This window comes from Poecilia formosa, unplaced genomic scaffold (genome assembly GCF_000485575.1).
Source record: "Poecilia formosa unplaced genomic scaffold, Poecilia_formosa-5.1.2 Scaffold93, whole genome shotgun sequence".
NCBI lineage: Eukaryota > Metazoa > Chordata > Actinopteri > Cyprinodontiformes > Poeciliidae > Poecilia > Poecilia formosa.
This window is the reverse complement of record NW_006800032.1, coordinates 37,396-54,564: the sequence shown is the minus strand read 5'-3', so window position 1 is coordinate 54,564 and position 17,169 is coordinate 37,396. Positions and strand designations below refer to the sequence as shown.

Genomic DNA, 17,169 nt, shown 5'->3' with positions numbered 1-17,169 from the left:
CTGCAAAGCGCTCGACTTGCTCTCCCGCGTTGGTTCACATCAGCTCTCGTCAGCTAGACGCGAGGATTAGGAAGATTTAGCTGTGAACTTTTCTCAGGTTTTTCTGGGATGTAAACAAGGTCTGAAGATTATTAACACAAATATTTTTGACATGTAGACGGCCCTATGTGTGAAACTTGCTGCTCCTGCTGCTTTGTTTCTTTCACTCTTCTGCCATCATGTTGTTGTTTTTTTATTTTTTATTTTTTTGTCTCTTTTGGTAGATTTTGGGGTTTTTTTTTGTTTGTTTGTTTGTTTCTATGTCGGTGTTCTGCCAGTGACACAGTAGGGGAGCAAAGAGATGGAAGATTCCTGTGCTTTTCGTCAGTACACTAGTGTACGACACCCTGGATGGTAAATTTAAACACGAACGAATTGCACCAAATAAACAGGTGAATAATAATCTCTAAATTAAGCAGCTGCTGTCTTAAACATATTGGAGGAAAATAAACAAGTTAAACATTTGCTGTGTCATATTTTAATGGTTGAAAATACAACGCTGTTTCCAAATAAACAAAAAAAAAAAAAAGAAAACAGATAATGCAGAATGGGACAGTAAATCATTTTTATGGTTTATATGTTATATGTTCATATGTTTTTATAGACAGATCTCAGTTTTTTTCCTCTCATAAATGAATCATTTCACCGATGTTTTTACTACAGGGAACAGCAAACACATCCATGAGGGGTACTGCTTCTGCTGTGGAACCCAAACCCAGATAAATACTAAATAAAACATGCAGATCTCAAAGAGTAAGGAGAGCGTGCAAAAAAAAAAAAATAATTATGTGACAGAGAAGGACAAGGAGAGATGGAGGAAATGTAACTACAGATCAGCTGACATAAACACTCTTTGCACTGAGTCTTGAACTTCTCTAAATGCAGTGAGGCTAACACTTTATTTGAAATACGCTTTCAGACAAATTGCTGAACAATTACAAGGAGATGATAAAACTTTGCTGTTTAAAAGTACCAAGAAAAGCAAAACAATAGGGATGAAATGAAGGCAAAGTGGACAAGTGGGTCTTTAAATTGACAATTATTGGCACAAAATATTTTTTAAACATTGCTTATGGCTACATTACACTTGAGAATAGTTATAGCTACTCTGAATGCTGAGTTCTGTCATTGATTTTATGAGAAAGATATGAGAATTTAGTTTAAAGTTCGAGACAAGAGAAGCAGCCCAACATACCAACTCTTTTAGAAACGGAGCAAAACCCCAACAGTAAAACATGGTGTGGGTGGTGTGATGGTCTGGGACGTGTTACTGTCTCAGGATCTGGACAGTTTGCTGCAATTCATGGCATTCATTCATGAAAACCTTCCAAGATGGCTGAAGTAAATCAGTCCACAAAGAGGAGTGGGTTGAAGTCCCTCATATTGATGTAAAAAACTGTATTTGCTAAAGCGTCGTGGTGAATGTTTGCAATAGTTGCTCAATCATTTATGACGTTAATATATGTGATTACTTTTCATTTTTGATATCAAACCTTGTTTGTCTGATGATGAAACAGCAGAAATCTGCAGGAGGAAAAATACATTTTGTATTTTCTATTCAGATGTGACACAGTAAATGCAAAGCTTGTGTGAAACAAAACAAATATGCACAGAATGCTCCTAAAGCGTAAAGAGTCACGTATCAGACAACCGGTCCTCGTTTGTTTCCTCCAATGAGCTCTAAACTCCTGCATTCATTTCTGAAAACCACCTCCCTCCTATAAACGGATCATTAAAGCTGCAGCGGGCTCCCAGGAGACGTGGGAATGAATTTAAAAGGGCTCAGTCGCAGGGGGGATCCAACAGCAGCTGATGGTGAAATACCATTTCTTTGATGAAAATGTCTCTAAACTTGGCTGCACGCACTGTAAACACTTCGTCCTGAGAGCTGAAATCCCCGTTTTTCTACTCCAGCTTGCATGTGTCTAAAAGGTCTCATCTGATCCCTGTTCCCCCCGCCCTCCCTCTTCCTCTCTCTGCTTGTTTCATTCATTGCTGTTTTTATGTTTTCTTCCCCCTTCTTGGTTTACATAATATTTGCCCGTGAATAAATGCCCAAATCTCTCTTGTCTTGTCTATGTAAAAAGCGCTCATATGCTTTGGAACTGGATCAAGTAGGTTAACTGGGTACGTGTCATAGTTTCTTCTTGTCAATGCAGTTGTCTTTCCTCTAAAGGAGATAGTTCCTCTTCTCTTCCAGGCATCCGACAGCTCCGCCAGGCGTTAAGCACATGCTCCTCCTTACCGCTACTGCGCCTCACCATTTCAGTGTGCACGTTTCCAAAAGGTGGCAGGTGCCGGTCGCTTTCTAATTCATGCGTTGAAAAGTCTCTAAAGAAGTGGGGATGGAGTAAGAGAGGAGCATGTGATTTGGCCACGATTTTTCTGGCAGCATCTTTAATAGATAATCTGATGCTGCCACTATGTAACACAGCCGAGAGTTAGAAGAGTTTAAAAAAAAAGCTACAGTGTCTGACTGAAACGACAGATTCTTCATCTAACCAATGTTTGATTTTCTTTTAAATATTTTTTTTTATTGCTGAAGCTGTGTGATTCTTTGGTTCTCCATCAGCACAGTTTGTGTCCCTTTGGAGCCGTCTACCCACCATGCAGGAGGCAGAACTTGGAGAAGCAGCTAACAAATAGAACTGCTCATCAGTCGCTCCTCCCTTTATGAGAAACCCAAAACATTTTCAAATAAGAGATTCTGCAACAAATAGCAAGAAATACACTTGACAATTTCTCATATTTTGTCACATTACAACCACAAACTTCTGACGCATTTTATTAGAATTTGGTCCGATCAGGTAACGGAAGCCTTTGCTGTGCAAAGAGCCATTTTTACCATCAGATGTTTTGAAAAAGAAAACTTCTCATTTTTGACAAATAGACACAGTTGGAGGACTTAAAATAAAATGAAAACCAGCATAAGGCGCTTGCAAAAGTAAGACAGATACATTGTCTTCTTTAGGATGTTATGTTGGAAAACGATGTGGAAAAAAAGTCAAAGTCCAGACTGAAATACAGCTAAGAACTAGTGGTTTGACTTTAAATTTGAGCCATTTTGTAAAAAGTACGGGCAAAAGTGCCAGTGTCTATGTGTGCAAAACTGGTTACATATAGGAGCCAAAGGTAAATAGAAAGATGGATGGGTAGAGGCACAAAAATAAGTTTTATTGCTACAATGTTTTTGAAATGCTTGCAAAGTGGAAATGAGACGAATCATTAGGCGAAATGGATTCTTTTTGTTTAAACTCTGCAGCTGGTGGTTCAGGCAGACATGCAGCCCATAATCTGGTGAAATATGACATCACATCAAGGACGACCTTACAGGAAACATGCAAGCAGATTGGCTTTTTTTTTTTTAGCTTGGTAGATGAAATGTGAGCCTCACATTGTCCTCTTACGGAAGCTGGGTGTGTGACACTTTCCCAGCCACAGGGGGGCACTAGAGGGTTAATTTCTGATCAGACCAGCAGACTGAACCCACAGAGATTCACAAATAATTTATAATTTTCTAAGAAGTGCTTTATGACACCGCGTTTTCAAAGACAACACTGTTAATTTGCGAAGGGACTAGCAACCCGTTTGCTCCTGCTTCTCCCCGTTTCCCCACGGCGTTCTGCCTCCTGCTTGGTGGACGGACGGGTCTGAAAAGGAGCCACTTCTGTTTTCCCTCCTTATTAAGGAGTATATATATAAAAAAAAAAACAATAAATAAATAAATAAATCAACACAGCCTCAAATAACTTTGGCATCTAATACCTTTATTAACACGAGTGATGATGTTAAAAAGGGACCCAAGCCATTTGAGGTGTAAGCTTTGGAGAGCATGTTGCTCTTTGTTGCTGCAGTCCTGCTTATAGTTTTAAACATATTAAATGCTAAAAAGGGTTTTTGTAATGGAGCTGGGCCAGCATCTAAAACATCCTGATCTGGCTCACTGCTGCTGCTGCTGGAGGAGCCCCCGGGGCCAAAATGTGACTGGGGTCCCTTTGAAATGTGCTGACTCTTTAGTTTGTCCATCTTCGCAGTGACTTCCTCCTCCTCCTCCTCCTTCTCATCCTCTGCTACCTGTTCATCTGCGTCCAGCGTGACTCACGTCTCACTCGTTATTTTTCTTCCCACATCTCTTTCACATCAGCCAGCTCTGCATGCCCTCCTCCTCCTCCTCCTCCTCCTCCTCGCTCCACTAATCTAATTAACTCTGTCCCTCTGTCCTCCCCTGTTTTGATACAAATATGGCTGCATTTGTACAAGCGAAAAAGACAGCAAATCATGTAGTCTCTAGTTTCATTCTTTGTTTCTGATTTTAGTTTGCTTTTGAATTCCATCTGGATTCTTCTTTTTTATTTTATTTTTTTTTCCTTTATTTTCTTTTGACTTTTTGTTTTGTTTTATTCCTCCTCAGTCTCTGGACTCAAATATGTAGCTGTGATACTAAAAGAGGTCATTGTCTTTTTCCCATTTCGCTGCGGAGAACATTCCTTTCTCCCCTTTTTTTTTTCTTTTTTTCTTTCTTTCCTTTTTTTTGTTGATATTGCATACGTGTCACTGGTTGAAATGGAAGGTAGGTAACGCTTTGCCTACGCACGTGATCTTTATGCAGATGAGAATGTGACAAGCACCCTAGCCTGAGTGACGTCAATGTTTCTCTCTCTTTCTCTTCCTCTTTCTTTCTGTTGTTGACCAATGATCTCTAACTAAATCAGTCTGACTTCATCAATTATGATTTGACTCGTGAGAGATTGGATTACATAGAGCTCTGGTTTTTCTCTTTACTCCTTAACCTCATCCAGACGTCCACTATCCCGCTCTTATCTTCCAGGTCCCATTGCTTTACTTTACTTTACTTTCTGTTTTTGGTAGAATGCATTCTGTTTGTCTGGCATTTCTCTGTTTGTTGGTGAGTTAGTACATTCGTCTTTTGAGTTCCTCCATATTGATTTTTTTAGTTATTTATTTATTTATTTACGACAGTTTCTGACCGCCATCACAATCACCAGTGGTTGCATATTTTCTGACTACGCCGCTTAGTTGTCTTCTCTCCCGTGGAGAACGGCTTCTCTTTCTGCAGCAATCAGTCGGTGCTTTTTGTCCTATCTTTAGTTTTACTGAGCTGTTCAGTCCGTTGATAATGCATGCTGAAGATCCTGCTAAATTTGCTTTTATATGAAACACACTTTGGAGGTTTGCTCTCTTTCTATCTTTTTTTTTTCTTAATAGCAGAGTGCATTAAGAGTTGTAGTTCCTAAGCGCCCTCGTGAATCTCTAATCTAGGTTTTATTGTTGCTGAAAGCTTAAAACACGAGACACTGTTTAAAGGATAATGTCGACATCGACGTTTTGTTTCCTCCGACGAACAAATCCGTTGAAAAGACCAAAACTAATGTTTGTGTTTCTTAGTTGGTCCCTATGGATCCTCTGATGCTTTCAGCCCTTAAAGAAGCTCCAGATTTTTTTTTTTTTTTCAAAGCCATAATAGTCCTTGTTGGTAAAATATTTTTTTCCCACAAAGTACATTTTAAGAAAATTCTTTTAAAAACTCATAGTATTGTTTGGGATTAATCTTCACAGGGGTGTGGGGTTGCATTTTATTGCGATATTTTGTGGCATTATTGTGATGACAATAAAAATTAAGATAATAAAAGTCTAATGGCTGTGACCCCATAGCACCGCAAACACAAATACTGTCTCTGAACAAAACCTTCAAATTCAAAACAGGCTTTTTCAGGACACCAGTTACTTAAAGAAGAGTTATTTATGTCATTTTTGTTAAACTTTTATTTGATAAAGGTCTTTTGTTACTAGATGATTTCAATCTGGTTATTAAATAAATGATATGAACATTAATATTTTACCTGTAAAATAATATTGATGGCAGTAGGAAAGAAATCTGTACTTAAATACAGGATCTGACTTTCATGAACTACCTTCACAGAGTATCAAGCTACAGACAAACTGACGTTGGTATCAGTGCTGAAGCCTGATATTAGCATCTCTATTGTTATTAGCAAACACCAAAACAACCAAAACATCATCAGAGTTTCTAGTGAAGAAAGTTCGAGATGTGTTTGATGGAAAGAACCATTGTTCATAAGGTAACACGGATAAACAGCAGCTAATAGGTGCTTTAGTTTGGACATATGTCTTTCAGACTGGTTTAACATGATGGATTATTTGTTCGTTTTGGTTCTTTCAATGGGTTTGTTCACATGAAAATAAATAAATAAGTTTTCCCACATTTTGTCATATTACAGCCACAAACTTCAGTGTATTATACGAATGTTTGGGTCTATCATAGTGTATGACTGTAAAGTAGAAGGGAAAGCAAGAAAAAAAAAATTTGCCACTGAAAATTTCAAAATGGCCGCCACAGTTATCACAGATAAATACTTTCAGTGTCAAATTATGCATAATTGGACCCATAAAAAATAATTATGTTGTTATTTTTGTTGCTAGACAACTTTTCAAGACGGACACCGTGGTTGTCCTGGAACTAAATGAATGTGTTTGGTGCCAAACGACACATGGTTATGCACATTTTGAACCATATAAATTAAATATATTTTATTGCTCTCTGTTTGCTTTATGGTTATAGTGAAGAATATTATATATTTGCACTAAAATAAGTAGTTGATATTACTAGTGGTGGTCACAGCTAACCGACAAGAAACGTAGCTCTGCTAATGCTAATCTGTTAAACATATAAGAAATGAGTGGAAGCTAATGCTAAGCATGAAGATGACTGTCGCTCAGTAACTTTATTAATTTAAAGTTGTATGAATATCACGGCCAAAGTCAAAAACATATAATGTTGCATAAAGTTTATCCAAGTTGTGAAAATAGGTAACATTTTTATGCCAATAATTACTTTAAAAGGTTAAAAAACGGCAGCCATTTTGGAAAACAGCGGTCATCCTGAAATTTAAGAGGAAAACATGACAAATACACAAGCATACAAACTATTATGCTCGTTTCTGCATTTGTAATATTTTAAAGTAATATGCTGCACTACATGGCAAGTTGGCTAAGACCTGCTCATCTACTCAAACTACAAAAACAGAGCAAGTAGAGAAACAGACAAGCAGTTTTCAATAAGTCATGTAGGAAACACCATAAACATGTTGATCTGATCAGCCGCCGAAAATCATTTTATGTGCACTACTTGGTGTTAGTCTGTCGCATAAAGCAAATAATACTGTTTATGTTTGTGATATGACACAATGTGGAAGGTCTTTGGATACTTTTGCAGAACTTTATGTAATAAAACCAGCCTTACCCTTGTAAACAGTGTATTGCAACCTTTTTTTTTATTTTAAGAACTGCTTTTCAATGAAAAAGGTTTCATTTTTACTCTTCTATCACTACAATGGAGGTTTGCCAGCTCCAGCAATCTTGGATGAAATGCTCTGCAGCTTTCTGCTGGAGCAGCTCTCTGGAAATAAAGACGGCTGTTTTTGTAAGAATTAAAGTCCTGGTTTAAGGGGCTTCATGAGCCCAGATGCTGAAGTAGGTAACGTCCAAACATTTCAGGTCCTCTGTAGACAGAGAGAGAGAGAGAGAGAGAGAGAGAGTCTTATTTCACCTTTGAACCAGGCGGCTGCTGCGGGATTTTTAGGAAAGCGCCAGGGTCCGGAGGATTTACGCTCTGTGTGAGGGACTCCCTGCACATTGTGGTTTCTCCTCTTTGCTTTTCAGTTCTTTTCTCTTGATTTCCATGCATTGTCTCATGAGTCACTGGCAGGGAAGGGTTTTGTGTCTTTTTCTCTTGCATTTTGTGAATCTAATGATGCACTTATGTTGCCCCACTTTTCCCTTTTCTTCATACCTTACCTACTAAAGGAGGGAATACCACTTTATTGGTAAGTGGATGTTAACCAGAAGGGAGTTAAACAAGAGTAACCATTAAAAAAAAAAAAAAAAGAAAGAAAATGGGTCGCTGTTCACATCTCAGCAAATGTTCTCAGGAAACACACAGAGAAAATTGAGTAGCAGTCAGTTTGTTTTCTGATTCAACTGATTCAATAATTGTGATCTTTATTTTGTTCCTTCCATTTCTGTGATGTTTCGTCAAGTTGTCTTCTCTTCCTGTTTTGTTTCATTTTTATTTTTTTAGCCATTACTAAAAAAACTTTAAAAAAAACTGAAGAAGTCCTCTTTCTATTCTCCAGAATCTGTAGCTCTGTACTTTCTGCCTCTGCTCTAAAACTTACTTGGTTCACTTTTTCTTTATTCCCTCTCTCTTCCTAGTTCTTTTGTTTGTTTTTGCGATTCTTATTTATTTTTTTTCCAACTCATTATGGTTTTGCATGTCAAGTATTGCATGCGCTGCACCATAGAGGACTATCTATAAGCCATATGGAGAAAACCTAGATCTTTTTTCTTTTAGATGTTTACCTTCTTTTGGCAAGTAAACCGTAGCTCTTTATCACCAGCCTGAAAACTTTCTGATGCTATTTTTGTCCTATTTCTTTTTTTCTTCTTCTTCTTTTTTTTTCCTTTGTTGGTCATAATTTCTCTGCAGAAGCTGCGTCTGCTGAATGCAAGCTCTGCAGGCATCCAGTCCACTTTACTAAAAGAGCAAAAGCTCCACAGCGCCCCCAGCAGGAACCAAGCCGAAGAGGCTGGGAGTGTGGATGGCAAGATTGCAGCTGTCGGGAGCTCCTTAACTCAGACGTCAGGGAGGAGAAGCGGCCAGAGAAGGAGCTCCCACTCCCCCGATCACAGCAGCGACTCGGCCCACTCCCAGCACAAGCACGCTCACAAAGGGAGGACGTCCCGTCATCAGCGAAGGCGAGTCGTTTTCTCGCTTCTCTCACTGATCAGCCTTCCTTCCGCAGGGTTGTTAAAATCTGTTGCATTCTGGAAAGAAGTGAACAGAGTTATGCATTTTCATAATTTCCTAATTGTCTTGATTTTAAAATGAAGTATCCAGGATAGAAACTTTCACAACTTAATGGAATAGATCTGTGGGGGGGAATGGACGTGCAGCATAAACAACTGTTAATGAAGGGTTGAAAAATGACATTTTCTGTGAAAAATATGCCCGAAAATGTATGTCTAATTTTATTTAAGATAAATGAGGGACTACATAAACTACAAAAATGTAACTTTATTTTTTTCTTTGGAAAATTTCTCATTTGCATTTTATTATGGTAAATATATTGTTTTTTTATGCTTTTTACAAGAAAACAATGCACAAGTTAAAAAGGAGAAAAACCATTTACATTTTTGGATCGATCTGCTGGTTGCATTGTGGCTAAAAAGTGTCGATTGTGTGTTTCATTTGATTTATTGATTTTATTTCAGACACAAAAGTCAACAAAACAGAATACATATTTACATTCATAAACCCAAAAAAAAAAAATTAATTAAATTGTTGCATTTTCCCTCAGGACAAAAGGTGGCCACTCCTCCAAGCGTCACAACCGCTCTAACCGCGGTCCGGCGCACCACAAGAGCCCGTCGGTGTCTCCGGGACGCCACTCACACGTGTCGAGTAGGAAGAACGACGAGTCTCGGAGCAAAGCCAACCTCCGGCAGCGCAGCAGCTCCTGGAGCAGCGGCCGCTCGTCCTCGCGCTCGGCCTCCAGAGACAAGGGCACCGGCAAGGTCAAGTCCCCGCACAGCAGACAGAACGTCTCCAGGTGAGACCCAGCGGGCCCGTCGGGACCAAGGACTCGCCGTCTAGATTCGTTTCGCTGCTGCCGCTCTGACGGCCGACTGTCTGTCATGCAGAGAAAAGGACAGCGCCAACCGCTCCGACACCGACAGCCGAGCTCGGCGCCGCTCGCGCAGCTACTCACCCATCAGGAAGAGAAGGAGGGATTCGCCCAGCTTCATGGAGGCTCGGAGGATCACCAGGTAACGCCTTCTTATCACCAGAGTAAACATCCTGGTTTCTATCAAACAACAACATGCACAGCCGTTAAATAAAATGTCCTGCTCATGTGTTAAAATGTCCAGTGTGTTCAACAGCTTCAAGAGACGCCATGCAAAAGGAATTAGGAGGAAACTTGGACTTTTTAACATAATATTTCAGGTTAATCTTTAGTGGATATGGATGGCATAGATCAGACACCTTGCCTAATTATACAAATAGAAAGGAAAGACTGTAAACTATGTCCAGGAGGAGTGAATGATTCAATCTGACGGGTCCTTAGAAACTTTTGAGACCCTAATTTATCATACTGAGCTATTTGATCAATCAGAATGTAAGTATGATTGAATTGAAAGTTTTATTTTTTTTTTGAGACGACCTTTGTTGTGAATTAGCGCTATATAAATACAAATGAATTGAACTGAATTAAAAAATAGACCAACTGCTTCAGGACTGACTGAACCAAAATATGTATTTAATGTATGCATAGTTTTTTTCCAGATGCCACATCAGGGAAAAAAACAAACTCTGGTTTGAGACCACCGGTTTATGGTGAAACTGTGTTTTCCCAGCAGTGCAGATTGGGGCATTGAGAGGTTTAGAAACGCAGCTGTAGCCACAGTGGTCAGTATGTTTTGCAACAGTAGGAGTTTTTTCTTTTACCTCACCAAACATACCACTCTATGTAATACTTTGGTAATGAGAAAACTTTTCATAGGTCACCAGTTAAAATTAAACTGGCTAATGTTGATTTGCACATAGCAGCAGGATTGGTTTCTGAATACCGACAGACTTCAGCTGATTTCTTGGGTTTCTATGCCTTTTCCTCATTCGTACTATAATTTTTTCTATGTGATTACAATTTGTTACACATAATTTATGGATCAATGTTGAGTTCTTGGTTCAATTTGATTGCAGAGATTTTCCGTGAATTTCATCCCAATAGGAACATTAGAAATGTTTTTACTGAGAAAAACATGTTTGGCATAGTTTTCATCTGCCATACGTTTGGTTTCTTCTTCACTTTAAAGCAGAGGTTCCCAAACTGTGGGGCGCGCCCCCTAGGGGGGGCGCCGTGTCATTGCAGGGGGGGCGCGGGAAGCCGTCTGGATGAAAAAATAAAACAAAAACATGAACACTGTATGCGCTGGATTTTTACCTTAGAATGCCCAACTCTCTGTTATTCCTATGTCAATTTGATACAGTAGAGGCTTCCACACTTCCCATATTTGTGTCCTCTGTCACTTTTATCAGCAGTTAAAACTGTTTAATCCGTTGTTAACATGTTGTAACCTGTTTTTCCGAGCCGCCTTTAAACGCAACATGAGTGCTACGACGCTCGCGCTGGGTTTCCACCTGTGAAGGAGACCTGCTGCTGCTGTGTGGAGCTACGTAGGTTTGTGTTAGAATCACGGCAGCAAACCAGCAAAACGCAAAGAACTTTTCACAGTTTTTCCCTCCAAACTAACCGACTGAGTTGAGTAAAGCTGTTGGATGCAGGTAATGTTAGCTAAAGGATGACTAGCTAATATCAATACAGAACCTTTAGCTTAACAAGTACCTTGTAGGCTACCGATGTTGGTGTCTATTTTCAGCTACGTACATTCATTTTGCCCCCAAAGAAGTCGATGCCACCTCCCCCCCCCCACACGCATCGTTTCAACCAAACAGCCATTTGTAATCCATGGGGGGCGCAGAAAATGTTTGGAAACCACTGCTTTAAAGTATTCTTTTGTTCATTCTCATAAGTCCTACTTATTGTATCGTTTCTTGTAATCGGTTATTTGTGCAGGAAGAAAGGAAGATTCCCCCACTTCTGTTAAATCCACTTTGCTGTTTCTCTCCCTGTTCATGTGAAAGCGTTAACGGACTTAATGAGTGAAATGAGTGTACCTTGTCATGTTTGCTTCAGTCCTAAAGGTCCTTGCACGGAGACAACGGGATGCTGCTGAATTCAAATGCCGCAGGCTTGTTGCCCTGGTAACAGTTGCTGTGCAGCAGAGCCCTGCTAGTCTGACCCCTGAAGCTCAGCTGAACATCAAACCATCAGAGCTCCCCTGAGTAAACCTGGACTCATCTTGTATTTTTATTTTTTTTTTCTTTGTCCTTCCTCTTTTTCTTCATCACATCTCTGAAACTCACAGTTCGGTTCTGACGCTACACCCCACTGACATCACGCACTAATGCTGCAGCGCAGGGACGCAAACATTAAAATGCTATCAAGGTCTATTTACTCAGAAGATGAAGGTTCTGTTGAACGTTTATTTTATGATTCCTCTTAAAATCTTCTGACCCGACATAAACTCCTTCAAACCACAGAACTGCCTGGACTTTTCCCATAAATGTGTAATGTTGTCAAACTCAGGAGTTAATATAAAACGACAGGCAATTAAAAACAGTTGAAAATGCTTCTGAGTTCATTCTGTTAGCTATTTGTTGCAATATTTTCACATTAATAAACTGCAAACGAATGTTAGTCTGAACCCTGTTCAGCAAACATCCATGTCTAATTCGGATATGCACCAACCAAAGATTCTGTGCAGTTAAATATTTCAGATCTTCTGGAATATTGTGAGGAACTACATTTACAATATAATAAATAAATAAAAACAACAAACAAAAAAAAACAATCTGGCTTTAATTGAAAATGTAATTATTTTAGTTATTATTGACAGTACAATAATTAGTCAAATATTTTATTGAAAATGCCTGACATCATATCATACATGTGCAGTTAAAAGGAGATTTTATTTTATAAAAAATACAAAATAATTACTAAATTGACATTGTAAGCTGCTTTAGTACATGTTAGCACTACTAGCCCAATTAGCATAACTAACTGGACTGTGTGTGTGCTTACCAGATAATACAGAACGCTGTCTGCATTTTCTGTCAAAACAAATTTGAAGCTGGAATGAAAAAAAAACAATGTTATGTTCATCCTTGTTTTAACATAACAGCCTATCAACAACCCTATTACAACTCTAAAAGCGTCTTAAAGAACCTGATATTTAAAAACAGACCGCTTTAAGTCGTCAAGCTTCAGTAAGAACTTCCACACTGAAAAGTGTTATCAGCATTTCCAGTTTCCGATCGGATCGTTTGAGTCAGGAGTGAATGCTCCACCTGTAACTAAAATGAACTCCACAGTTCTGCTGGAATGAAATGGAGGGGCAGACATGTTGTGTGTCCCCTTGGTAGCATTTATCCGTCCCGTGGTGTTGATCTGTTTGGGTGATGGAGACAGACAGGCGGTTCTTTGGGGCGATAACAGCTGATTACCTTACAGGAAATCAATTAACAACTCGATCTATTCAAGCTTTAACTAACACGATGCATTTTCCTGCTGCTGAGTGTGTGGATGATCGGCTTTTTATAACCCACAAAGCTCATCTCTTCTAGAAATTGCACTCGTTTACCGCTTCTGGGGTCTAACTTTGACTTGCTGATCTTGTCTCTAAAGCATCACGTCGCAGATAACAGCCTGATCATCTTAATATCCTAACACCTCCCTCATTCTAACTTGTCACACTGCTGTCTTTGTCTGACGTCTCTGTCCCCGCCCCTCCTCCCCTCCGCACCAGCGCTCGGAAGCGGCCGATCCCGTACTACCGGCCCAGTCCGTCGTCGTCGAGCTACGACAGCAGCCCGTCCCGGTCCAGCCGCAGCCGCAGCTACAGCAGCTACAGCAGCTACAGCCGCACCAGAAGCCAGAGCCACAGCCGGAGCCGCAACTGGAGCCGGAGTCGCAGCAAAAGCCGCAGCCGGAGCTGGAGCCGAAGCAGGAGCCGCTCCCGCAGCCACCACAGCTACTACAGCCGCAGCAGCTACGACAGCCCGGGCTTCTGAACGCCGGCAGGCAGAGGGACGTGGCGCGTCTTCCCTCCAGAGAGTCCAAACTCCTCCATCAGGGACAACACTGTCTCCAGAACAGAGCCCGAACAAAGACACAATGTATTTTATTACGGCACATTCGTTTGGATCGAACCGTCTCCGATCATGTATCACACAGACAAAACAATTTCCACACGTCAAAAGAAAAAAAAAAAGTCATTGACTGAGCCCAAGGAACAAATCGCACCATCAGTTAGCACTTTCCGTCTCATCCTCCGCCACCAGAAGGGAGTTGGTAAACAAACACATTCTTCGTGAATATAGAGAAACATATATTCTAAAAAAATAAAACAAACAGGAGCTAAATAGAAAACAAAGCCTACCAAAAGGAAACCTTCCAGATGTTTTTTTCCCCTGTGCTCATCCCTTCAAACCCGTCTTCTCATTGAATAGCAGAGATCAACAAAAGTTAGAACAAAGGAGAACTTGACAGATGAATGAGGGAACAAAAAAACAACTTTTTTATGATTATAACTTTTATTGTATAGATATGCCTGTATAGATTTAAACTCTGATAAGTTCTGGCTTTGTAAACTATGCACTGTATATTCCATTTAGCTTAAGCAGGTGTGTTTAGCATGTTACTGCGGTAAAAGATTCTCCTGGAAGAGGATTTACAAACTGAGAAGGGTGCCATTGAGTGTGTGAAGGGAGGTGTGTATTACGTACTTTTACTCTCCTCCCGTAACCATGTTCTTTCTACTAATCTGTATGTGTGTGTGTGTGCGTGTGTGCGTGCGTGTGTGTGTGTGTGTGTGTGTGTGTGCGTGTGTGTGTGTGTGTGTGTGTGTGTGTGTGTGTGTGCGTGTGTGTGTGTGTGTGTGCGGAAACCTCGTCTTCAAAGATCAGCGAGTGCTCTGTAGCCTTATCTCGGGCTGCTCTAAAGGAAAACTGCAAGATTATGTCCAGGCACACGTATGTTTTCATCTCGAGTTTATCCTGTTTATATGTTTATTTATTGGATTATTTATTTATTTATTTGATGTTTAATTTATTCTACATTTTGTCGCTAATGCAGATGGATCATGCATTAGGATGTGATCAAACGAGACCGTTTTGGTTTACATACAAGTGGTTGACCAAAAAGCAATGAAGTAAAAAAACAAGGGAACGAGGGCTGACTTTGAAACGGGAGTGCAGACTTGATGCTTAGTGAATTATTCTACAACAAGCCTGTTTGGACTCCAGGCCCGTCTTTTTTTTTTTTTTTTTTTTGCTTCAACTGAATGAGAGAAGAAGCTCGATCTTCCTGTTTGAGCTCTGGTGGAGCATTTTGATCCCCAACAGAAAACTCCACGTCATATTTACACCGTCCCGAAGGTCGGCTAGTTACGTCCGTCAACTGAAGATGTACCATGACAAAACGGCAACTGCAGCATCGTCTGTAGGACAGCGAGTAAACCGGTGATGCAATCACTTAAGTCTTCCTTTCCATTCGCGGAGTCTTTTTCCTCTCATCCTTACAGCTCTTAGTGTAAGCAGACTTAACCCAGCCGGTGTGTCAAGTATATCATTTCCCCTTTTGTTCAGATCATTCTTTGTATTGTATAAACTGAGCTCCATGGTAATAAACAAATGAGGAATCAATCAAACTCTTGCGTTATGCATTTCCTCTTTTGTTTTACATTTCTCAAGGCATAACGTTATGCTGATTACCTCTTCTTCGTGGCACATGCTAGTTGGTGGTAGTGAGCGAACATGCAGGTATTCTCAGCCTGAAGAGCAGTCCGACAAGGAAACGGTGGGGAATCCCTGCTACCGAAGCCCAAACTGCTAAAGAAGGTACTGAGGATGAAAAGTGTGATTAGAAAAACTCAAAATGAATTATTTATGATGTAATAAAAATGGGCTTCAAAATGTAATATCATTAAAGTGCATTATGTAAAAATCAATGCAAAATGTAATAAAATCCCTGAACGTATTTTGCAATGCTTTCTGGCGAATTACATGTCATGTCGATTATTACATAATGTGTTTTTAATTATGTTTTATTACATTTTGAAACCCAGTGTGGGGGGGAAAATGTTCAGGTTTACATAAAACACAAGATCAAAAACTCAAACAGGTCAAATCAAAGGATCAAAAAAGGTGAGGATCACATCGCCAACTCCATCGTCTCTCTGTCCGGCTTTTTTACCAAACAACCATAAAGATATTTAAAGGGGAGCAGCAAAAGCAAATGAGGAGGATTAGTAGATCTTACCAACAACAGATGGTTTCATCCACGATGAATATTGTCCCTATTGCAGAATATTGTCTCTGCTGCCTAGAAATTGAGCTGTTAGCATTTCATGAGACTGTAATAATGCAGCAGTCTTCAGTCAGAGGCCTCTTCAGTCCACTGAAAGACTGACTGCTACTGGAGATCCCTTCCTCCCACAGTTCTGTGAAGCCTCAGTCCAGAGCAGGTCGAACACTCCAATGAGGATCAGTTACCAGGTTTATAGATTAAACTCTTTATATCTGAGTGTAATAATACACAGGACAAGCTCTTCATGTCCGTTACTAACCTACATTCAAGACAAAATAAACTTTTTCCAGATGTATCCTGGAATGGAGAGACAGATATGAGGTGGGTCATCATAGCTGCCATCACTTCATATCCTGTAATAGTGCCATAAGCTGTTACCAAACCCTCCTCTGGGTCATAGGTCACGGTTTGAGAGAGGGCGGTTGGGGTGGGTCCACTTCTGTGTCATTCTTTGCAATTTTCAAAGAATTCTGACCGGAAGAACTGGTTAACACACAGTGGGGAAACGTTTTCTTAAAGTTTTACAGCATATATTTGTCAATTTTGTCAAACAAACATTACATTTTGTCATTGTTCCACTTATCAAAGTTAGGCGTAAACTGGTGGATTTTAAGCCTTGATTTCTGTTGGACAAAATAAAGTTCTTGTGTGAGATACTGCAACACGCAAGCTGTCATCTCCACCAACACTTGTTAGGTGAATTTTTATGCACTACTTTGAGTTTGTTTACAACATAAACTTTGAATAAAGTGTATTGAGTCTGTAGAGCAATGCAATGGAAATGAATACGATGCATCCCTCCTTTTTCTTTCCATTGATATGTTTTATATTTTAGCTTTAAAAAGGCTTCATTGTTGTTATTTATTTGCAGTTTATGCAGGTAAATTCTGTCCCTCAGTCAATAATGCAAACTTATCCAGTTCCTCCCAGAACAATCCCGTTTCCCTCTAGCTTTTTCTAGCTTCTTTCAGAAGAACAGAGAGGGGAGGGGTTTACTCACAGGATTTCCACAGAGGCCCCAGCAGCTGACGCTACGCACCGCCCTCCTGTTGGATTCTATTTACATGCTGCGTCTGCCACAAATAGAGGTTCCAGCACTTTC

The 17,169-nt window shown here is 40.0% G+C and overlaps 1 protein-coding gene across 1 annotated transcript in view; it reads left to right on the top strand.

Moving 5' to 3' along the window:
• The window catches only part of srrm3 (serine/arginine repetitive matrix 3), an 85,591-nt gene extending 71,598 nt beyond the window's left edge, over nucleotides 1-13,993 (top strand). The window contains exons 10-15 of the mRNA XM_016674286.1: nucleotides 4,431-4,609; nucleotides 7,885-7,904; nucleotides 8,567-8,835; nucleotides 9,438-9,689; nucleotides 9,781-9,906; nucleotides 13,507-13,993. Coding sequence (XP_016529772.1) covers nucleotides 4,431-4,609; nucleotides 7,885-7,904; nucleotides 8,567-8,835; nucleotides 9,438-9,689; nucleotides 9,781-9,906; nucleotides 13,507-13,771 — 1,111 coding nt within the window. The 3' untranslated portion in view covers nucleotides 13,772-13,993. The remainder of the gene's footprint in view (nucleotides 1-4,430; nucleotides 4,610-7,884; nucleotides 7,905-8,566; nucleotides 8,836-9,437; nucleotides 9,690-9,780; nucleotides 9,907-13,506) is intronic.
• The last annotated feature ends 3,176 nt before the right edge of the window (nucleotides 13,994-17,169 follow it).